General features: G+C 45.0%; 1 protein-coding gene across 1 annotated transcript in view; it reads left to right on the plus strand.

The window, feature by feature from the left end:
* ANKRD53 (ankyrin repeat domain 53) overlaps positions 1 to 24004 on the plus strand; it is an 86463-nt gene that overhangs the window by 52365 nt on the left and 10094 nt on the right. Inside the window, exon 5 of the mRNA XM_078677194.1 lies at positions 4436 to 4553. Within this exon, the coding sequence (XP_078533320.1) occupies positions 4436 to 4553 (118 nt within the window). The remainder of the gene's footprint in view (positions 1 to 4435; positions 4554 to 24004) is intronic.

The following is a 24004-nucleotide window of genomic DNA, read 5'->3' on the forward strand; positions in this document are numbered from 1 at the left end:
CGAAGCATTGCTTCATCAAATACACCAGAGTCACCCGGAACAGGTGGTACATTTCTAAAAATAGCTTGCCCTTCGGATCCTAAACAATGAAGAAAAATATTCTTTTTTCTTTCATTTCCCATCCTTTCCCCATCAATAGCCTTTAAATAAGTTAAAAACTCCTCCTTCCATCTGTTCCAGGGGATGGGAGGATCACCCTTACATTGTAAAAATTTCGAAGGAGGGTCAAACTGCATGGTGAAAATGATAATTGTACAAATAAATAGTGAACAAAATGAAGCAATATGATATTATTACCGTTGAAAGAAAATAAAATGCAAAGTAAATAAACACAAATTCAATCCTTGAGTACACCAGCTGTGTACATCAGCGCTGTAATGTCCTACACAGCAGTTGTAGATTATAGTGCAAAAGTCTAGCACTAGCTCGAAATTTCCAGCAATAATGCACGCGATGTGAAAATGTTGTCAAACAGATAGTTGTGAAGTTTGTCGTGCGGCGTGGCTTATTTGATCAATATATTCCAAAATGTGAAACAGTACCTTTATTTCACGAGCACACCGAGTCACTACTTGGAAACCATGGTAACTGCACGCTCCAACACGGCGCATGGAGATTTGTTGCACGGGAAGACTCAGTCCTTCGCGTGTTGCCCGTTGAAACCACATTCAAAGGTAAACATTTGCTTATTTCGTTTAAAATTGTGAAACTTTCGCGCAAACACCCATAAATTTCGTAGTTTACGGTAAACACAGCGTCCTCAACCGTGCAGTCTCCAAGATGAAAAGCGTTACCAATAGAATATTGTACACCAGTGAGAGCAGGTGTAAATAGTATTCCAAGTAAAATAAAGTTTTAAATCCTTCAGTCCTTAAGTAGGATAGTCGATAGCAACGTCTTCTATGTAGGATTGAACCAAGCTCCAATCTTCTAAAGTTTATAAAATCCAAACTAGGTTAAGATCAGGTAAAAATCCCAAATCCTTTCAAAATCAGGTGTACCACACCTGTGCTGCTGTAGTAGTAGGTACTAGACACCCTCGTCGCCAATTTTGTAATAAAGATGTTGAAAATCCAAGATAATTCCAAGTAAAATCCAAGGTTAATTGAACTGCAGCACAGTACATCCACTCTCCAAGTTACCAGTCCTTTTTCTCCACCCCAATCCATTTCAGACCATAACAATTCTAAATGGAATCCATAACACAATGTGCATGAGCAGCTATGAAGAGACATTCTATTTAAAAGGGAAATATGTACAATATTGGAATTTGTATTAAAAGGGAAATATCTGTAAACAAGAATACTACACTCCTCTTGTTGGTTTTGAGTGAGAAACACCAGTCACCAGTTAAGCCTTCATAAAAAAAGATTGCTTTCTAATGTGAACTAAGTGAATGAAATATTAGATTATCTGAACTAATAACCTGGTAGGCAAAGGCATTCCTCTACCTTTCCCTTTGCACATCACTTCCAGCTGGCAATGGAAAAGGGAGTTTTCATACACGGGAAGGAGTAGAGAAAGAGATTTTTAGGGGTGGGCATTGTCTGGTCCAATCCATTGCATGCTACTTACTAGAATTCTACATGTGATGACAAAGCAGAAGACGTAAGCACTGGTGCAGGCTGCCACCCCAGGAATGCAGTCAGAAAGCTGCTTCAATAACAAGTGGTCAGCGGCCACTATGACGAAGGAGCGTCGTTCCTTGCTGACAGCAGCCAAACAAATCAAAAACAAAGCGATACTAAACCCTTGTTTATTATTGTTTTATTTTTGTTCTCGTAGCTGAGGCTTGGGGGCAGGGCCATGAGGATGACAGGCACTAGGGGGAGTGTTTTTCACTGTTATCAGTGCGCACAACGGTTTGGCCTGCAGTCTCATGACGCCCAAACCGTCATGCGCACTGAAGCTCTCCCCAACCCGAGCTGCATTGCCGGGTTGGAGAGAGAAGGCGTTCGCTCCCAGTCTAACTGGGAGCGTAAATCAAGGGCAGCGTCAGTATTGTCTGCAGTGGATTCTGGTAGCCTGTGCCTGGAGTGGGGAGGAGTGCGATGCGGCGATGCAGCAGGTACGTTTTTCCTTATTTGTCTCGTCATCCGTCCGTCCCCCCTCCCCCTCCCTCTGCCCTGCCACTCTATTGAGATACTGTCCGCTACTGCAAATGATCAACCATGGTTTGCACGCTGTACGAATGCGTTGGTTTGAAGTGAACTCGTGTAATCCCATAATAGCAGTGGCAGGGGCTGTAGGAAGCAAGGGAAGTATTTAAAGCAGTGATACTCAAAGTACGGCCCGTAGTCCGCAAGCGGCCATCCCTACCTTTACATGCGGACCCGGTGGAACAACAGCACTAGGCCGCTGTTTACTTTACAAAGTCCTAATATTCATAAATATATCGGCAAGCATTTATTTATAGTTGAACTGAAGTGAAAAAAGAAGCACAGAAGGTGTCCTGCAACACTTGACTTTATGAACACTTTCATTTTTAAAGACATCTTGGAACGATGGGTAAAAATATAATGAAGTTCCTTAAAAATTAAAAAAAGTGTATTTCATTAATATGCAGAAGCATTTTGCCTTAGTACATCAGATTATAAAAGTGAATGTGATTTTTTTTTAATTAAAGCTACCATTTTCAAACATGAGTTAAGACTAATTCATGCTTCCTGCCACCCTGACAACAATGCCAATAGTGAACTAAGAGGAATGTTAGTTGTTATGTGCACCCTCTTGCTGTCCTGGGTTGCTATGATACATGAACAACATTATATAGTTTATTAAATCAAACATAAGAAAGTTTTGGACCACACACATCCTGAAGCCATGTATTTCGAGCTCCTCTTATATGTGATAATGAAGAAAAGGGAGGCAAAGTAAAATAAAACAATTGCCTAGTATCACACAAAAGTGGAAAAGCCGGGATTGATCTCTGGTGCAATCCCGCCACTAGATGTACATGTGTCACTTCCCCTACACCCACCTTACACCTTACACGCCCCGACCGCTACCCTGCGGGCAGCAATGTGGCCCGCGGTCACTCCACAGGCCGAACTTTTTTGCCCCATGGAAAATGTTTGCGAGTATCCATGATTTAAATCCTCTGATAAAAAACTGCTCACTCTCCTTAATGTTGGTGGCATCAGTGCTTAATTTGTAAAAAATATAAGTGCCAGGGCCCTCGTAAGGTGATCACTACAGATTGCCCCTGCCAGCGCTGCGAATATTAGTAGCAACACAACTACTAGCCATCACACTCCTACAAGTGCGACAATTCAGACTGTTCCGGGCATTAAAGCTTTAAAAAGGGATGTAATAGTCATTTTCAATCTATATTCAGTTAATAAACAACTGTTGTTGTATTAATCTCTAAATTATACAGACAGCGCCACCCTGAGGCAGACTGTCACAAACGCTGGTGTTGACAATTAAGTGCCTGTGTCGAGCACTGGAGACCACTGGCTCAAGTTAAGCACTGCTGTGGCTGCATATATTTGAGCGTTTTGAGTCTGCTGCAGGTTGAGAAGAGCACTTTGCCTGTCAGTAACCCAATCAGTACCCACAAGCAGCTGCTCTGGTCTTCAATTGGCAGTACAGACTTCAGTTTCTTTAAAATATGGCATGGATTTACGTTTCAGACCAGTATATACTCATATATATGCATATCAATAATAAATAGCCCAATGACACACTTTTAAACCCAGTGCAAGACTCGTTTTTTCCATTTTGCTTTGACTTGTTAGTTTTTAGGTCGAGCCTGGGCAGCACATGCGCTGCTCTGCAAGACATGCTGTATTCAGGTAGGTACTTGAAGCTCCGCTCATATTTTTTCATTGGCTTGTGTCATTTTCCACTGTAAACTGTGGCTGTTCATTGGTCAATAGGCTTGGTAGGGTCTCCTTAGTACCGCCTTGTCTCATTTTGTAACCTCCCATGGCGACACCCCCTGTTACGTATGTTGTTACTCAGTAGGCTCTAATTACAGCCTCTGAGCACTATTTTCCCAAATAGCTTTGTTCTACCTGCTGTTGCAGTCAGAACACGCCCTCTCCTAATGCTTTTTAAAAATATTAATAGCACTAACGCATTTGCAATGCAGAAGGTCTCGCATTTGTTGAGAGTTTAAGCTATTGGCATTGTAAATGACAATGCCTTTTATTTACCGGTTTCAAAATCAACACATGAATAAAAAGAATTGTCATTTACAATGCCAATAGCTCAAACTTTTGAAAATGCGAGAACTATTGCATTGCAAATACTTGTTCATAGTTTTAGTCGGGTGTAAATTGATGTATATTTTTATATGCTGTGGAATGCTATGTTGCAGTTTTAACGTGTGTAACATATTCAGTATTTCAATAAGTACTGATCATTATTGCACATACAATATATAGACCCGTGCTAATCAATGCCTTCCGTCTCCATGCTGTGTCTTCAGATACCTACGTCACGCGATGTGGATGAGGGACAAGGACGAGCTAGCCGAAGAAATGCACAAAATGGAACAATTAAAAATTAACCTGGGAAATGACAAGTTTGTGAGTAAAAAATACAAGGTAATTTATTTAGATTTTTAAAATATTTAGTAAAGCTTTAGCATGTGTCCTTTCGACCACTTGAGACAGTGACCCTCATGCGCCTCCCTGAGACTGTGGAGCATCACGCTGTGTCGTCACTGGGTTCGTGGAGGCACGTCATGGGCGCAGGTTGCTAAACTTCGTTCCTGACACTGGGAGGCAGGTTTGAATACAGCGCTTTTTTGCTTGATAAGCCGACTTCTGAAAGATTACGTCTCCCACATTTTTGTCAGCCGCAGTCCATGCAGGTAACAGTGGTGGGGCGATGGGGCGAGGCGGTGTGGGGGGATTCCGATGGACGATGACGAGGGAAAATTAATTAATTATTCACCTGTGAAAGATACAAAACATGGGCGTGTCCTTGTGTACTTTGCATGGGTGCCTATTTCATTATTAGCTCCGAGGGCACAAGGTTCAAGGAAACAAAGGGGGCAGGAGGGTCTAGGGTGATTCAGGGGGTTCATATACATGCCACCAAAATGCCAGGGGTAACGGAAGTGACATCACATACCTTTTGACCCCCAATTTCACACACATACACATGCTTACAAATACACACATAATCACACACACTCTCTCCCACGTAAACACACACTCACCCACATGCACACCCTCAACATACATTTACAAGCATGTATTTTTACTTTTCTCAGGTGCCAGGGAAAGGGCATATTCCAGCTAATTGCACTCCATTTTTCAATACACTAATAGCGAATATTGAGGCACTATCCACTATTAGTGTACTAAAAGAAATTAAAGAAAAGAAAGACAGAAAATCTCCAACCGACGTCCATAAGAACGAGCTGTCACTGTTCCTGGAGCTGATTTTGCCACCTCTAAGGCCGGACGGCTCAAAGGCAGTGCCAGGGGTCTCAGGTGACAAGCCAGGGTTCTCAGCCACAACCCCTAAATGACGTCCATAGTCGTATAAAACAACATAGCTGACCCGGCACTGGACCTTATCATAGTGATTATAACCCTAATATGACATTGTAGCACCTGTGGTGCAGATATATGAGGTGATAGATGCCGAACCCGTGTGGCTACCACCATGATTTTTTAAATCATTTTTTTATTGGATTGTAACAAGAGAATGTAAAGAAAACAGTACATACAGTGGTGACATCGCATCCAACTGCCCCCCATTACATAGTATCTTGGTAGCCACCCCCCCCACCACCATATTATCAAGGACGGCGTTAAAATTATCGCTGGTTTAGCGGCAAAGAACTGCCACTAAAGCGGCGATAATGGGCTTGATAATATGCCCTGAAGAATTCCAATAGAAGCCCAGGTTCACACCAGAACACGGACTTCTATTGGAATTCTCAAGGGCGTATTATCAAGCCCAATATCGCCGCTTTAGCTGCAGTTTTCTGCCGCTAAACTGGCGATAATTTTTAACGGAGTTCTTGATAATATGCCCCTGCATTGTATATAACAGTAAGCAGGATATAGGATGGAGCAGTGTCGCCTCTCCCCACCCCCACCTTTGTCCTATTCGGGCCCACCTTCCATTGTTCTCTCTTGCCCCTGACATGTACTCCATTTATCTTGATCCCATTTGGTGCCTAGTTCTCGTTCCCTGATGGAGCAAGTGTCCTGCTCACTCTCCCACCTGCATGTGTCCTGTTTTGTTGCCTCTTGGGGGATCCTCCCTCTATCCTCAACTCTACTAACCTGCTTGTCTCGTTCAGCCCCTCCTCCATCGCTTGGTGCTCAAGCTCAGTGCCCTGCCCCCACCACCCCTTGCCTGCTTGTTGTTCATCCCTCCATTGGTGCCTGTTTTCTTGTTCTTCTTAACCTTCTCCATGTCTGTGTCTCATCGCCCCATAGCCCCCGACACCTGTGTCATCTTTGACCACCACCTCCATCCACCACCAAAATCCACACCTTTGAACTATTTAATGAATAAGGGACCAATATTTTACAAACAAATGCTTTTTTACAAGATGTTACTTAAAACTATGATCACTTTTCTAGTCTCACTTGTATGAACTGTGAGATTTAAAATGTGTGTATTAATAAGGCGATAAGAGTATATGCTTTTTATTACCACTATTCAGTGTGGAGCGAGGTTATCTTTTTATACATGGATAAATATATTTCTACAGCACAAACCTAGCCAAAAGGACAGGGTCAAAGACAAGCATAGAGTCAACAAGTGATAGAAGAGGTAGCTGGTGTGTTCATTGTTAATGTCTTGTGATGTAATGTTCTTTAAAGAGGTGCATCATCAACTCTTTCCTACACTGGAGCAGCGTTAGGGCGGTTCTGAAGGATATGCAGATGTTGTTCCAGATCTTGGGTGCATTGATAAAAAAGGCTTTCTGCCTTCTTTTTAATTTTTTACATTTCATCGTCTGCAGTCTGAATGATTCCTGGCTGTGGTTGTGCTGAGATCCCAGGATGCAAGATAAGCGGGGGAGCTGGTCGTGATGGCTTTGTAGATTATGTGGGCCAGCAAGTGAAGCCAATGGGGTTTCATCAGGATGAAATGATATGTTCAGATTTCTGAAGGCTCTGAATGAGGCCTGCTATGGCATGTATGTTGCCCCTAAAGGGTGCCAGTGCTGAGCCTTGGAATCTGAAGACGCTTTCTGGTAGAAATGGTTTGACTTTCTTTAGTAGAGAGAGCTGGTACCAGTCCATCTTTGGTTATTTGGGCAATGTGTTCCTTGAGGCAGAGGTTGGTGTATACAGTGAATCCAGGTGACTCGGCGTTCAGTGAAACCTGGGGTTCCCAGCTGTGAAGATTCATGTGATTGAGCTTGGTTTAGCTCAGGAGAGGTGATGCCTTAAGTGGGTCCCTCTGCCTCATCCTGCCCTCAGCAGTGGTGAGCAACAACATACTATTTTCTGCGCATCTGCAAATAGGGTTTATCTGGGTGCTGTGTTTCCTGAGCAGAATTCAGAAACAAAGGTATTTAAACATAGCCAGAACCCCATCTCGTTGAAAGGCTTACGAGAAGGGGCCCAGTTCTTTGTAACACACTTTTAATATGAAAATCTGAAAAGAATCAATACGTTTATTCTGCTGAAAAATCATTTATTTGCAATGTTTGTGATCAAAGTTCAGTTGATGAGTCTGTGTGCTATTGAGGCTTTGAAACAATCCTGCCACAGCCTTCCTTCAACAAGTCTTTCCTTTGTTCCCTAAATCCCTTGTAATTTATTGTGCACAAATCGAGCCCGCCAGGCTTGGCATGAAGCGACACTGTGAAGACAGACTGTGCTCTTACATGGGCCACCCTCGAGCGGGGACACAGCGCAAAAGAATGCTAAGTACATTTAATTTGTGCCGGAACATAAAACTGAATCTTCAATGCCTGCCGCATCGCTTGGCTTTATTGTATTGTATTGTAATTGCATTTATATAGCACTTACTACCCCTGACGAGGAGTCGAAGCGCTTTTTCGGCGAGTAGCACGCTAATCCGGGACCCGTAGAGGATCGGTGTTGAATTAGTATAGTGAAACATGCAAGTACATTTTAAGTGGTAGATAGGTTAGTCAGTCATTTGGATTTGGAATGATAGCAGAAGGTTTGAGGAGGGAAAAGGTTTGTATTTATATAGTGCTTGTTGACGCACGCTATTCAGGAAGCCTAAGAAGGATTAGTGGTGAATTAATATGGTGAAATATGAAGTAATTTGAGTGGTGGATATTAGTCCGTTATTTGGAGTGGAAAGGATAGCGTCGGGATAAATGGGGAAGAAAGGTTTGCATTTACATAGCACTTGCTACCCCTGATGGGCGTTGAAGCACTTTTCTGGCGAGTAGCACACCACTCCGGAACCCATAAAGGATTAGTGTTGAAAATTAGTATGGTAAAATATGAAGTAATTTGAGTAGTGGATATGTTATTCAGTTATTTGTGTATAGAAGGATAGGTGGCGGGATAGAAGAGGGAAAGAGGTTTCTATTTATATAGCGTTTGCTACCCCTGATGGGGTTTTGAAGCGCAAGTAGCACACGTACATAAACGTCTTCATTGAACAGATATGTAAAGCCCACACAAGGGCACGTGAAGGTATGTGTGGGGATACCCGGATACAAGTTTTAGATCTTCCGGGTTCTCCCCTGAAATGCTAGTGGGCCTGGGTGAGAGTCAGCGACATGCTATTCTCGCCTTTAGAGCCTATCACATGCCAGGCATAGATGTGATGGTCACGTGTTAGATTCATCTATGAGAGGGCTGTAGAGATGGGGCAGAGTCAGTCATATGTCTTGCTGGTATCTCTGAGAGGCTGTTGCGACCAGGTCACAGCTGGGCCAGAGCTGATGTCTCTGAAAGGCCCCGAGGGCATTGTCCAGTCAGAGACATGTCATGTCAGTGGCTGGGACAGAGGCAGCCACATACGAACATGAATGCTAGAACGGCAGGTACAGATGGCGGTCGGTGTGTAGCCAGTGCTTCTTGAAAACTTGGGGGTCTGGGGAAGTAATTCACATCAGCTAATGCTTGTTGGGGCTTAGGGGCTGGCCACATCCACATAAACATCCTGTGTGGCATATTTACACGCCCCTAACACCAATGGGCATCACTTTTTTTGACGCTCCGGTGGCGTAGTGCCATTCCCCATATTTACAAGGTGGCTGCTGCGGCAAAGGGGCGGGCATTGGGTGTTGCGGTGGGCGTTCCACCGCAGCACACATTGGTTTTTGACACCAGATTTACAAGGCTGGGGCAGCGTAAAAAACCAATGCCAGGAAATAGCTGGTCTTACAATGGCGAGTCGAGGATAAATTATTAATTTCTTTACATGTGTGCTGCATTCTGCAGCACACGTAGAAAGAGCAAATCAGCATCATTGATTGTTTATGTGCAGGAAGGTGTCCCTTCTTGCACATAAACAATCACCCCTGCAGCGCAGGCACCCTTGCACCATGATGGAAGGGTGCCTGTGCTGGTCCCAGCCAGCTTTTTTAGCGCTAGGGGAAGAACAGGGGTTCGCCATATTTTTGTAAATACGGCGCATCCCTGCATTTTGAAAATATCAAAGCGTGGCGTTGCCAAATTTGGGGTAACACTGCGCATTGGCATTTTCTTGTAAATATCCCCCTGTGTGTCTTCTGGGCATGCAAGCTTCGCTGGGCTCACTTACATGTCATGGATAGCCAGCAGGGCAAGTGACAAGTAAAGCTCCTGTCATCTTGATGCTTCTGTATAGATTCTAGGCTTGGGGACAGCATCACTCACATCCCAAGCTTTAGCCGCGCCAGGTAGGTAGGTGTTGTGCAGGTGTCCCTGGGGGGGTCAGGGGGCAGCGGGGTTTGATGGTCCATTAGTTCAGGTCAGTACCTATGAAAGAAGGTGATTCTACAGCCAGTTGGTCTCATTTTGAACAACCATCTCTTGGAGGACAGTATGAAGGGTCAGTTCATGATACTGCACCTGTAAGAGCAGAAGAGGTTTAAAGGTTAGGAACACTAATCAAGTGGCTGCAATGTCTGTTCAATCCACCTCTTGGAACCTGCCTCAGTGATGGAGAGCTCTTGCATCAGCATCCCTGCACCTGGAAGGATGGATAGCACACAGATGTATGAGTGCCTGTACCCAGACATGTTTTAAGGCAAGGTGTGCTCTGGCCCAGGGCCCCCACCTTTTAGGGGCCCAATCATTAAGCTTTCAGACCAGTCCCAAACAGTGCCATAATGCAAAGGTGATGGAGTCCCCTGCACAATTTGAAAAGGGGCTTCCAGGTCTCCAATATCTTCTAAACATTCAATGGGGGGGGGCCTGAAGGACTGGGGCCCCCTTACAGTTTAGTGTGCCAATGAAGAGGGTTGTCAATGATCAGACCATAGTTGCTGAGGGCTTGAATGAGCTGAAGAAGTATCATAAATGTAGAGTTGTTCTGAGCAGGGGGCCCCAAATTATATTTCGCCCGGGACCCTCAAATCCCTAAGAAGTCCCTGCCTGCCCACACAAGTCTGCCCTGTGTCAATGAGCTGTAACAGCGTGGATTGATGTTCCACTTCTACTCCTGCCTGTTCTTCTCATTATCAAGCCTTTTATCAAATGCACATTTCCCTGCTTTTAGCAAGTGATATGTCTGGGCGAAATACAAACCGCTAGTGTTTGCCGCGCAAAGACCAGCAGTTTGGCTGGCCAGGCCGGGAATTACCTTAAGTCGGAATGCGAGCCACAGTATATTAAACAGTTGCAAATACCTATTTCATGAATCTTCCTGCCCTCTCCGCTATCTTAAAGTTAGATCTGAGTAGTGCAACCTTTAGATTTTGGAAACTCTGATTGGGCCCAGAAAAAATGTCCCCTCCATAACCGTTATTTTTATTGTTATTTAATATTTGCGCAGAGAACAATTTACCACCATTGATCTATTTCACACACAGTTAAGTAAACCACATGGTTTGACGCACTGGTGAATCAACCCTATATTGTGGTAGAATGGCATAAATTAGCTACTCTTCTGTTCTTCCAAACCTGTGGTGCACTTGCTCTGTTAACAGTCTGGAGAACCGCTGGATTACCACTGGAAGAGAGTCCGTTAGCTTCCCCGACAGTAACCCCTGACCGAGGCAGTCTGTCCATCATAGCACCCAGTCAGTGTCACTGTAGACCAGTTTTATTTACAGTCTGAAGAACCTCTGGAATACCATTGGAAGAGCCTCTGTACACTTTGCTGACAGTCACCCTTGACCCAGCAGTCCGTCCGCCATAGGACCCAGTCACTGTAGACCACTTACGTTCGCTGCAATAAAAAGTATAATGAGAAAACAGACTAGATCACTTTCCAAGACTATGGATCTGCAACAAATTAATACCACTCCACCACTAAGGGCCCTGGCAGCTTCATACAACAATGAAAGTCAAGTTGGACTTAGGACACAACCTTATCTTAATTGCACTATAGGGAAAGCCTGTCTGACTAAAATCTTGGCAGTAAGGATGCTGGCACTACAAATCAAAGATTTTAATCCCAATTGGCCGCTGCTGTCTAAAGTAGTCAAGTGTAGACTCTGCGGCTTCAAATCAGAATCTTTTCTACATTTACTGTGCAGCTGTCCGACCTTGCTTGACTGCCGTAGAATCTTACTGAAGCCACTCTTTTTAATTCACGGCATAAGAACATGCAACCAAGCAATGAACTGGATTTTTAGTACAATGGTCCCCCTCGAACTGGCAAGAATAGGTAAAGTTTTTTAAAGCAGCGCAGGACTTCCTAAAAAAGAGTTATCTTATGCCATAATTGCGTCTTCTCTTAGCTGAAACTTTTTAATTCATTTTATGGAAGGTTTTTCAATTTACTTTTATTCATTATCTTCATAATAGATTTGTGAAAGGGAAGATTGTAGAGTGAAAGCCTGTACACGAAGTGCCTCCTTCCTTTGAGCATAAAAGCCAGTCATATTATACGGTTCTGACATGTAACTAGCATTTTATTTTGCTTCTGTACAATTATGTTTCTTTTTTAAAATCTTTTCTATTGTCATGGTTTTAAGTAATCTACACAATAAACTTTGTATTAACTAACCACTGTAGACCAGATTTATTTATAGTCTGAAGAACCTCTGGACTACCATTGGAAGAGCATCAGTTGGCTTTTCCGAGAGTAACCCTTGACCCAGCAGTCTGTCCGCCGGTGGACCCAGTCACTGTCACTGTCATTGTAGACCTGACCTGCTCTATTAAAGGTGGGGCGGTCGCCACTCATTTCCCTGCCCGTGTCCACCATGCGAGACATGGCAGGAATTGGCAGAGAAAATGTTAAGTCCCCGACACACAGCCACCATTTTTTTTCTTCTTGTATTTATGTATTTGCATGGTGTTAGTACCCTTGACAGCATCAAGCCGGCCAGTGGAACCAGCTAAAAGAGACGCGTGAGCACCAAGAGTGTAATGCTCGTCACTTCATCACTGAGTAACGCAATATAATGGTGTCATTTGATGGCGCTTAATCAATAGGTTTAGGATATTAAGAGACTTAAAAAGTATCAGAGGGGCTGGATAAATGAATAAACAGCCACATAGGTAAATATGTGGAGACATTCAATTAATATTAAAGTATATTACTATTTATTGTCCGCATTTGTGTTGTCACGCCAGCAGAAGCCCCACAGTGGTATTTCATGCCTCACTGGTGTAGATATTGACTCAGAAAAAGAATGTTCTTCCTCCTTTTCCAATTTCCAAAAATAAAATAAGTGAAGTGAAAGCGGAACTATGAAAAATGTATATATGATATGATATGAATTTTATAAAGCGCACTAAAACCCGCAGGTACCAAAGCGGTTTTGCAAGACAGACTAGTCAACAGAATCAGACCAACCAAGAGATCAGGAAACTTTAGTGAAAAATATATGAAATGATTTAGTGTCATTCTTGTCCTTAGGATCACATTCACTTACTGACTGGACTAGTCCTCCTCTCTCCTTTTCAAGGGGGTGGAGTTTGAGAGAACTACACTAGCCATAAACAACCGAAAATCAGGATGACAGGGACCCAACATCCTAAAATACAAGCGCCCCTAGCTGGAACCCTGGATTGTTGCTGCTTTCCACCTCCCATCTATCGCCTTTATTTTTATCTTGGGATATAGACATAGTGAGTCACAGCATGTTTCTTGACTTATCCAGTTCAAGTTGCTCTCCCTTCTTATCATACTTTGGCTCTTAGGTGCACATGCATAAAAATAGCCAATAGCGAATCCTTAATTGTGATTGTTAAGGAATCGCAATTAAAGATTCGCTATTGGCTATGCATGTAGGAATCATAAATAAATTAGCAATTCCTACAAATTCCTTAATTGCGACTCGCAAATTGCGAGTCGCAATTAAGGAATTGCTTTCCATTCATTCCTATGGGCCTAGACGGCCATAGGAATCAATGGAAATTGCATGCGCAATTTGCGAGTATCAAATATGTACTCGCAAATTGCCCATGCAATTGCAAGGGTGCCAAAAGGACACCCTGTTGCACCCTTGAAATTGCCATGTGACCACATGTTGGACACACACATGGCCTAAGAGCATGTGTGTGTGTAACATGTAACTTTGAAAAATGCACTCTAGTGCACTTTTCAAAGTTTTCTCAAATTAACATCCAGTTTCATTTGACGGTAAATTGGGACCCCTAATAGCGAAATCGCTATTTTAAATTACATCATGCATTGCATTTCAAGTAATCGCAATGTGCGATTCCTTAAATGCATTCGCAATTTAAGTAATCGCAAATTCTGCGATTCCTTATATTGCAATTTTTGCATTTGGGATGATGCATCCCAAATGCAAAAATACCGGTCGCAAAGGGACAGATTCAGAGAATCTGCCCGTTTGCAACCGTTTTTTTCGTTGATGCCTGGGGCCCTTAGTGACTTATTTTTGGTTGAACTGTTCTTATAAAGTTTTAGGTATGGAACTTAACACGTACCATCGCCTACACCCCAACGGCCAGCAAGGAAAGGAAGCATGCCAGTAGGTATGTAACGCAGTCATAGTTGGAACTAGTACCTCATAACACCCTCCCACCCACATCCAGTGATTATCATGGGTGAGACTTCTGTGTGAGGGTCGTGGGTCAGCATGGGTCGAATCTGGGTTACCTGAGATGTGCTATTCACAGGAGCAAGCAGGAAGTCAAGACTGCTCACTGTGGATGAGACATAGCACTTTTTGAACTTTGGGGCACTATCTCTCAGGATAGGATGCGTATGATGGGGTCAATGGTGACTTCATATACGTGGGTGGAGTCTTCGGCCACCATTTATTTTTCCATGGCCATCCTTTCCCAAATGCGGTTCATCCAGTCACGTAGTGTAGGTGTGGGGGCCGTTCCCCAAAATGTTATTATAAACTGAAGGGCTGCAATCAGGGTCATGGCTATGTGTTTTTCCCTAACTGGAAATCATTGGAATGGATATTGTTTGCCCAAAAGGATAACCCCTGGGTCTCGTGGGATGTGCGTCCCAAAGTGATCACCAGTCTCTTTAAGCACATCTTTTCAGTAGCTATGGAGCTTGTCAATGTAAATGTAGAGAAATTTGTAAAGCGCACTGCAACCCATCTGGCATCCTGGTGCTAAAGATGGAAGAAGACAGTAAAAGAACAGCTGTGACCAAAGAGCAGCTAGAGATTATGTTCTAGGAAAAAGCCAGGTCTTAATTTGTTTACAAAAAGGCAGAAGATCATGTATCTGTCGCAGCTCCATAGGTAGCTTGTTCCAGAGTTTTGCAGCAGCAACACTAAAAGCTTGACCCCCCAAACTAGCTCTCCTAGTCATGGGTACTTTCACCCAATTTGCTGCGGAGGACCAAAGGCAGCGGGAAGGGGCATACCAATGGAATTTACTCCGCAGAGGTATGGGACCTAACCCATGCAGTGCCTTAAACACAACGCAGAGGGATTTAAAGTCAATCCTCTGCACAATGGGGAGCCAATGTAGCTCTGCGAGGGCCGCGGAGGAGGAAGAATAATGGGGGCGAGACAGAGCCAGCTTGGCTGCCATGTTCTGAATTCTCTGCAGTCTGCCAGTTAAAAGCTTGGGAGACTCCAACAGAAGAATGTTACAGTAGTCCAACCTGCTCAAAATAACGCTCCTGACTACCAAGGAGCGTGTTTAAGCAGGGAGCAGAGGCAGAATTTTCCTCAGAACCCTAATGAAGGAAAAGCAATTCCCTACAGTTTTATTAACATGTGTCTCCAAGGTTAACTCCTCATTAAATAAAACTCCCAAATTACGAACCGACTTAGATGCCAACAGCGGCAATAGGCCAAAAGTCAGGCGGAAGAAAATAAGGCACTCTCCCACTTTTAGTACACAGAATTTCAGTTTTATCTGCATTAAATTGCAGAGAGTTGTTTTTTAGCCATTGGGCCACATTCTGCATGCACGTGTGAAAATTCTACAATGAAGATGACTGTTCTCCCTCCAGTGATAGAATCAACTGGGTGTCATCAGCATAGTTTGCCACACCTATACCAAAGGATTTAATGATGTTCACCAGTGGCCGCATATAAATGTTAAAGAGAATGGGGCTTATTGCAGAGCCATGCAGCACACCATAAACGTTGATTGGAAAGGGGGGAAGGCCACAGCCTGACATCTATCAGATAGATAAAAGTGGAACCATTTCAATGCCAGACCAACTACCCCACCTCCTTCCAACCATTGCTAAGAACCCTGTGATTGACCGTGTCGAAAGCGGCAGACAGATCTAATAGGATCAAGATGGCATGTTGACCCTTGTCTGCACACAGACGGAGATCATCCAATACAGTCAACAGTGCAGAATCTGTCCCATGTCCCTGGCGAAAGCCAAACTGAACATCATCAGTAGGCCATTCGTCTCCAGGAACTGGGAGAGTGCCCTGCTCACAAGGCGCTCGATGATCTTCACAGGGAAAGGAAGAAGGGAGATAGTGCCAAAGAAGTGTAGCAAGGTGCCCATTGGCATTAGGCAGATTTTGCTGGGTTCCATTATGCTACTTTTTTGGAGGTTTATGCCAATAAGTCTGAATTTTGATCTGGGTTTCCTGCTGGTGCACACCGGAGGCGAAGCAGCATCCTATGTTGACATTTTTGTCACAGTCTTTCTATATGAGGTCATATCCCAACTCCCTCGCCCACCTCTTCTGCCCCAGTGTCTTATCCCTGCTGGGGGAATCTGTGAGAAATCAGCAGAGAATGGATATCAGGGCTCTGTTATCGGGTCCATCTTTAAACCATTTCTCTAGTCACGTGAGCGATTTAGCCGCCTATTCCATCAAAGTGGGATGAGGACTCACTGTTGTATTTGGATGTGTGCAAAACGTTAGGTTTCGTGAATCCTGAATTGTTTTCTGACCTCTTCAAAGGAGAGAATTTGCCGGTTCCTGAGGAGGGAGCCTACCATAAGATATTAATGTTCTCTCCATGTGTCAAACTGGGAGGGCGACAGCGCTGGGGAAAAATCTGGGTTATAGGAGATAGGTGTGAATTGTGACGGAAATAAGGTGAAACCCAGGCGGGTAGCAACTTTTCCCCAGACTGACAGAGCGAGTAGTGGAGGCCCTAGCTTTGATGGGATTTCTTCATCCAGGGGATTTGCCGTAATGGGGGTCCTTCTATGAGTTGATCGATATGGAACCAATACGTTTGCGAATCATTCTTGCCCCATTCTCCGAAAATCCTGAGTTGAGCAGCTTGATAGGATGAAGTGAGGTGGGATAGCTCCAGGCCACCCTGCCTTACCAGTTTGCAGAGAATGTGGCTGTCAATCCTCGGGCCTTTATGTTGCAGAATAAGCTTACGGTGCGTGAAAAAAAGGGCAGCAGCTGTGGTAGCAGTATCGTCTGGAATAAGTAAAGGATCTGTGGCAGAAGTCTCTTTTTACCCACCATTAGAAGCCCTGAACAGAAAATCAGCTTGAAATGCCAATGCAGTATGTCTTGCTGCAGCGTTTTAAGCATGCATGTGTAGTTGAAAGTGGTCACTTGGGCCCAGGTGGGGCCAATGAGAATGCCCAGCTATTTCACATGACCCGACAACAAGCAAATGGGAATTAGGCGTTCCAAGATTTCTCTCTGTCCTGGGCGGGGGTACAGTAGGAGAGCCTCTGATTTTACATTGTTGATTTTAAAGTTGGAGACAGCCTGGAACACGCAAAGTTCCGGCAAGACTAGCGACATGGATCATTCAGGGCCTATTAGGGAGAACATAATGCCATCTGCAAACATCAATAACTTAAAGACTCTGGGGCATATTATCAAGGACAGGCGATACACATCTAACATGGGCTTCGATTGGAATTCATAGAGCATATTATCAAGGCCATTATCGCTGCTTTATCGGCAGTTTCCTGCCGATAAAAGCGGCGATAATGTATCACCTGTCCTTGATAATATGCCCCTCTATCCCCAGTTCAAGCACCTTGTAACCCTTCAACAGAGTATACAGCTTTAGCAAAGGGCTTTAGAATTAGAGCAAATATAAGCGGCGAAAGCGGACAGCCTTGCCGAGTTCCGTGTTTAAAAATTGATGCATTGAAAAAAGGTGCCATTGACTCATATTTTAGCCACTGGTTTCTGATAATTGGAAGTGACCCAGCAGAGAAACTGTGGCCCCATCCTATTTTTGCCAAAACCCCTTTTATGTATTTACAGTCTACACTATCAAATGCCTTTTCCGGACAGGAGAAGGACATTCTTAGATGTTCTTTGGGCATTCTCCACTATATGAATAAGCCTTTCCCAGTGTTGAGCTTAGGGATGGTTGCTATCACCTCCTCTCCTAGGACTGGCTCATCTAGGTGGGTTACCACCTTTAGGCAATAGATAATATTGTGTCAAGAGGATGGGCGATCATCTCCAGGCTAAGGGGTTCCTTAATGTAAAGAGTTTTGTAAAACTTTCTAAAGGCATCTGCTATAGCTGGGTTGTTGCATGAGGTCTCAGAAGTAGAGACTGTGATCTCTTTGACTCTACTCTTGCTAGTCTGGAGGAGTAGTTGTGCCATCAGGACCCTACCTGCCCTATTGGTCAGGGAGTAATAAATGTGTTTGGTGCAGCTCAAGGCATAGTCAGCTTTGTCCCAGTCCTGGGATTTCAGCTGCATTCGAAGGGTAGTGACTTTGTGTAAATTTCAGGCTAGTAAAAGGGGTCTCTTTGTGGGTGCTCTCTGTATGTCCTAGCATCTCTTTGAGTTCATGGCGTTTGTCCGCTTGCAGATTTTTGTGTTGTGTGGCTACCAAGATAAAGATCTCTCTTAAGTATGCTTTAAGGGTGTCCTATAAGGCCGCTACTGAGATAGTCGGTGTATCAATGATGCGTGGGAAATTTGCTAATTCATCTATGATCTATCATTTTATGACTGGGTCATGTAAGAGAAAGTCATCGAGTCTCCAGGTGGAGAACCCACAGCGTCCCTGTGGAATGGAGATGTTAAGTTTGACAGGGGCATGGTCGGCAAGTGTTATGTGCCCTATGCCTAAGGAAGTGATTGCGCTGATCAAGCTATATCCCTAGAGGAAATGATCGAAATGAGTGTATGATTTTTGAGCCATGGAATAAAAGGTGTAATCCTGGTTCCTAGCATAGACTGATCTCCACCCATCTATCAAGCCCATGTCATCCAACTAGCCTTTGAGTGCGGGAATGGCTGCACCTAAACCGGAGTCAAAGGGGGATGGAGTCCTGTCAGTCGTGTTGTCCTTTACTAGGTTTAGGTCCCCACCCACTATTCAATCCCCTTTCGTATATTGAAGTGCCTGGGAGATGGTGTTCTTCATGAACGCTTACTGGTGGGTATTAGGAACGTACATATTTAAAATATCTGTGTACCCAGTCATATAACTATACCTAGCGAGCGGGCCATTTTTCCCGGGTTTACATCCAGAATCCAGCCTGAGAATGACTTGCTACATAAGATAGCTACACCCGTCTTCTTGGTGGTGGTGGAGCCGAAGTGTTGGGATGGAAAAAACTGGGCACACATACGGTCAGTGTCCTTTGCCAAAAGGTAGTTTCTGGGGGGAGGCATGTGTGGGCATCCGTATGTCTCAGGTAGTTGATTATGGCTATTCTCTTAGTTAGTGAGTTGAGCCCTGTGACATTAAAGGTGACAAATTAAACCATGTGTGCTTTGGGACTGGAAGCTACATGTCATCTCTCTGGGTGTGGTGGAGTGTTTGGTTTAAGCCGCACCTCTTTTGCTATCAGTGTTACCAAGAGCTCTGACGCATTCTGCATGTGTTTCCTGGCTGTGACACCCCTAGCTACCTTCCCCACCCGTAACAGATTCCCAACTAACAAATTGGTTAACCTCCCAAGTGGGAAAACATTACCCACAGTGATGTAACCCACCGTAGTCATTTGAGTTTGTGTGAATAGGTCAGTGAGTCACTCCACTGTTCCTGTGTACGGTCACCATGTCCGGTGCGATGGCTCACGCCCTACGCTTCCTGATCAAGGTCTTCCTCTCCGCCGTGCTCATTTTATTGACCTCAAAAGGATGAAAGGCGGAGTGGATCTGCCAGTATTTCAACCTGTGACCATGAGGTAGAACACAGGCCCCTACAGTGGACGCATTAGTCCACTAAGTCACCAGACCGAGCTAACAATGACTATGACAGGACTAAGATTTGTTTGTTTCAAAAGGTGAGAAAATCGATAGCTATTGGTGGGTTTGACCACTGTCACTCAGTACTCCTCATATGAAAGTCACAAACTGGAGAATGTAGGCTTCCATCTGTAAATCTCAATGCATCGATCATGTGAATGACATCAGATCAATGCAGTTGTTTCCTCTTGCTTTCAACCGCCGTTTCTCTAAAAGAAAATCTGCCCGACTAATTATTGCTGCAACTCAACGCATGTATATTCTCACAACTGGTTTATGGTAATGCACTTTACCTGAGCCTCCTCAGAAACCCCTATGGGAAACTCCATTCTAACCATAACCTTTCACCCAAAGTCATCTGTAGCTTTGGTAATTTGATTCTGTCACCTCGGTCTAGTAAAGGCCACATTGCCTTCCCTTGCCACATCACATTCTGTTTACGGGTTCTACTTTGAATATCATGCACATTAACACACTGGACCTTCTGTTCGGTTTAAAGAACATGAAGCCACATCTGTCCATGTGTAAACTTTGCTGTAAGTTCCAGGGCCTAAAGATGATTTCCAAGTATTAGTGCACTTGTAATGGCAACCGTGCAGTCTCTACCACTTGATCTGCAGTTTACCGCTAATCATCTACCTTACGGCAAGTCAAAAAATTCTTTCGGCTTAACTCTTCTAAAGCAGGCTTCTTCCTAAGCTCAAGTCACATTGCCATGGAGTCTTGAGGTGTAAGTATGCTATGTAAGTTCTGCTCCAACAATTGACCAGTCAATCAAGTCAAGTGTGTTTCTCCATTCCAGTTATCAACTAGGTGGTTAAGTGTTATGTCATGTGAATTTGTAAAGCACGGCTAATCGCCCGTGAGGGTAGCCAGATGCTGAGTAGAGCAGGCTTGAGAGGGGAGTAGGAGCTCATGCCTGTTTCAGCTGTAAAAGCCATTACCTCTTCGACCGTCTTCCTCGCCACAGTAATAACACATGAGCACTCTGCTCCCACAGAAACTCCAAGTAAAATCAGTTAGCTTACAAGTCTCCCTATCCCTCCAATATGGCCCCCATCATCCTCCACCAATTCCATTAAAGGAATTCACCCATGAACTACAACCAGTTTTTTTTGTTTCTGCACTACTCCGAGTGCTGTTTCTTGGTTTCAGGTGAGTGGGGGCGGCGGTCCTGCTTTAGCGGATTCTTATGCCCCAGGGGGTCTTGGTTTGTGAGGCATTCGATAAACGGCCTCTTTTACCGTGCTCCTTGGGTCCTTCTCTAGGGGACTTACTGAGAGGGCGTTGTTTGTTTTGTTTAAACATACTTTCTGGTACTTGCCAAGTCCTGCTCTAGCTGACTTGGCGGGTTTTGTCATTTTGACCAGCGGTTTCCCGATCGGTTGCCCCCGTTTGCTGCCTTATTTCCCTGCGGTGTGGATTGGGTTTCTATTCACCGCTGCATCTCGTCTGAGGACCAGGTGTGGTCGTTGTCTTGTGTTGCGGCTCGGGCATGGCTATTAATTTTTTATTACCACGCACTGGTGGGCTCCAGTTTAGTTGACGTACACGCTTAGGATGTGCTGGAGGCCTTCTGGAGGCATTGTGGGGGTTGTTATGGGCAACAAGGCGGTACTTGAACATCCTTGCTTGCTGTACTGTTTCTCCTGCATTTTGTACTATGGATGGTATGGAGGAAGGTGCTGCCTTGGATTCTTCCCTCACTGGGGAGTCTTCTGGTCCTGCTGACGCTGTGCCTTCGCTGGCTGCGATACAACAGATGATCCAGTCAGCTGTTGCTGTGGCCTCTCGTAATAGGGAGGCTGTTCCTCCTTTTAAAAAAGCTAGGAGTGACCCTGGTCCCTCCCAGGACTCTGATGGGGAGGAGGATGTGGAACTTAATGGTCGGTTTGTGCAAGAGTCGGATCTTAGAGACGACCCTCAGCATACTCGCTCCAACCTATTGTTTCTGGATTCTGGAATTGATGTGGAGGATACGGATTTCTTTTCTCGATATCAGAAGAAGTAGCCAGAGTTGTTGCCTCTTCACTCCTCTATATTGAAGGTGTTGGATTTGGAGTGGAAAGATGTTTATAGGAATAGTTTCCCCTGGTTTCTGGCCAAGAGATACCCTCGCAGGACTTTGATGTTAAATATCCGGCCTTGGTGAAGGTGGATTCTTTGATGGCTGGCATAGCGCTATTATTTCAGAGGATGCTTCTCCTGCCGACCCGGTTGATAAGAAAGTTGATGTGGCTGTGAAGCATACTTTTGCTGCCACCAATTTTTCTATTTGAGCTGCCACATATTCCTCTTATGCCATCCAGTCATTGTGGAAGGACTTCCAGTCGTTGGCTGAGTTGTTGGACCAGGGCGAGAAAGTTTCTCCCACTCTCGCCCTGATAGAACAGCAGGTCAGGCTCCTTTCTGACATTTCATTGGATTCCTTGGGAGCGGCGGCCTCTACGGCTGGGTCTTCTGTCGCAGCTTGTCGCCAATTGTGGTTGCGTTCCTGGAAGGCTGATGCGGCTCAGAAGGGCTTACTCATGAAGATTCCTTTTTTGGGTGTTAAGCTCTTGGGTGCTCCCTTAGAGGAAATGGGCAAGAAGTCTGCGGAAGATCGTAAACTTTTGGCTCCGGAGACAGTAGCGCGTTCCCGTTTTTTTAGGGACACGTAGAGCTTTTGGCCCTGCTCGTCAAGGGAAGGTTTCTCAGCTCTTCCGTGGAAGGGGGCATGGCCAGGGTGCAACTTGCTCTGACAAGTCCCGGTTCCCTCCCGCTTCTTCCTACTCTTCTGCCCCCTCAAAATCCTGACTGGGTTGCTCTGGGTAGTGGGTCCAGTGGTGGGTCGCCTGTCTCTCTTTGTGGACAACTGGATGAGTACTGTTTCGGATCAATGAGTCCTTCAGGTGGTGTCGGAAGGTTTTTGAATTGGGTTTGTCCAGACGCCCCCAGACTGTTTTTGGGTCCGTGTCCCAGAGACGATTTAAAGAAAGAGGCGCTCCTGGATGGCATCCGTTGTCTAGTGGCCAAGGGAGCTGTGGTTCCGATACCCAAGGAGAAGTGGGGGCTAGGGGTGTACTCTATTCTCTTCCTGGTGGAGAAACATACCGGCGACCTCAGACCGGTGTTGGATCTGAAGTGGTTGAATTGGTTCATTCCTCTGGTCAAGTTCAAGATGGTTTCCTTGCAGGTGATCCTGCCTCTGATCAATCAAGGGGATTTTCTGGCTTCCCTTGACCTACAGGATGTGTATCTCCATGTCCCTGTCCATATGCGGTCCCAGAGGTTTCTCCGCTTCTATGTATTGGGCCTTCATTATCAGTTCACGGTAATACCCTTTGATCTGTGTTCCTCCCCTCGTGACGAAGCTTGGATCACACTGGACCTAGCCCGGAATGGAAATCTGTGGATTCACATATTGAGTTGAGCTGGCGCCTTACACTCTCCTAGGCACAGTAGAGGGATGGAATTTCTGAAGGACCCTGAAGCAGAAAGGTTCCCTAGAAACATCTGAGGACAGAGTCTGCAGAGGGGTAACCTTCATCAGAAGTCCACCCCTTGACTACATCTATTCACACAAGTGCCTTTCAAGTTGCCACAGACTCTATGGGACCTGAAGACTGAAGGAATGGAGGGTATTCTGCCTTAACGGCTGCGAGATGCTCCTGGAGGTGAGGCCAAATTTGTCTCCAATGCTGCTTGTAGGCATATTTAGCAAAACAGACTGCAGAGTGATCTGCCATGTTGCAGCCCACTTTTCGTGGTTTTTCAGAAACAAACTCCTAAAGCGAAGTTTTGTAAGTTTTGGGCTGCTATTCAGTGCTTGCACAACGTCACTTTTAGTGAGGTTATGGTGGCAATAGGGGCTTTGCCTTATTTACAAGGCAGCATTAAGCCACTTAGCATGGCTTAACGCTGCCTTGTAAATAAGGCACCCATTCACGCTGTACTTAGCGTGAAAGGGGAGGGCAATGCTTGCAAGTTAGGCCGCTCCCCACACCGCACTGTACCACCTGTGTGTCCGTGCCCCGCTGCTGCCATCTCTGTAAATTCGCCGCTCCCCTCGGCTCTGCCATTACCCTTGCCTGCTCCTGTTTAATTACTTGCCTCTGTTAATTGTTGCCTGATTATTGTATTTAGCCTTTTAGCCTCTTTTCTTTTTAATTGTATTTGCCCTCTTGCCTGTTAATAGTATTGGCCTTTTTGCCTTTTTGCATCTCTGTTCTGTTGCCCTTCTTCCCCCTTGCCTTCTGTATCCAGTTTTTCCCGCTGCTGGTCCCATGCGGCCCCACACCCCCACTCGCCCGTTTGCCACCCCGCTCCAGCCTCCCAACTGCTCCTCCCTCCCACATCCCCTTATACATCTGCCGCTGCGTGGTGAAAGG

This window comes from Lissotriton helveticus, chromosome 2_1, assembly GCF_964261635.1.
Source record: "Lissotriton helveticus chromosome 2_1, aLisHel1.1, whole genome shotgun sequence".
NCBI classification, from domain to species: domain Eukaryota; kingdom Metazoa; phylum Chordata; class Amphibia; order Caudata; family Salamandridae; genus Lissotriton; species Lissotriton helveticus.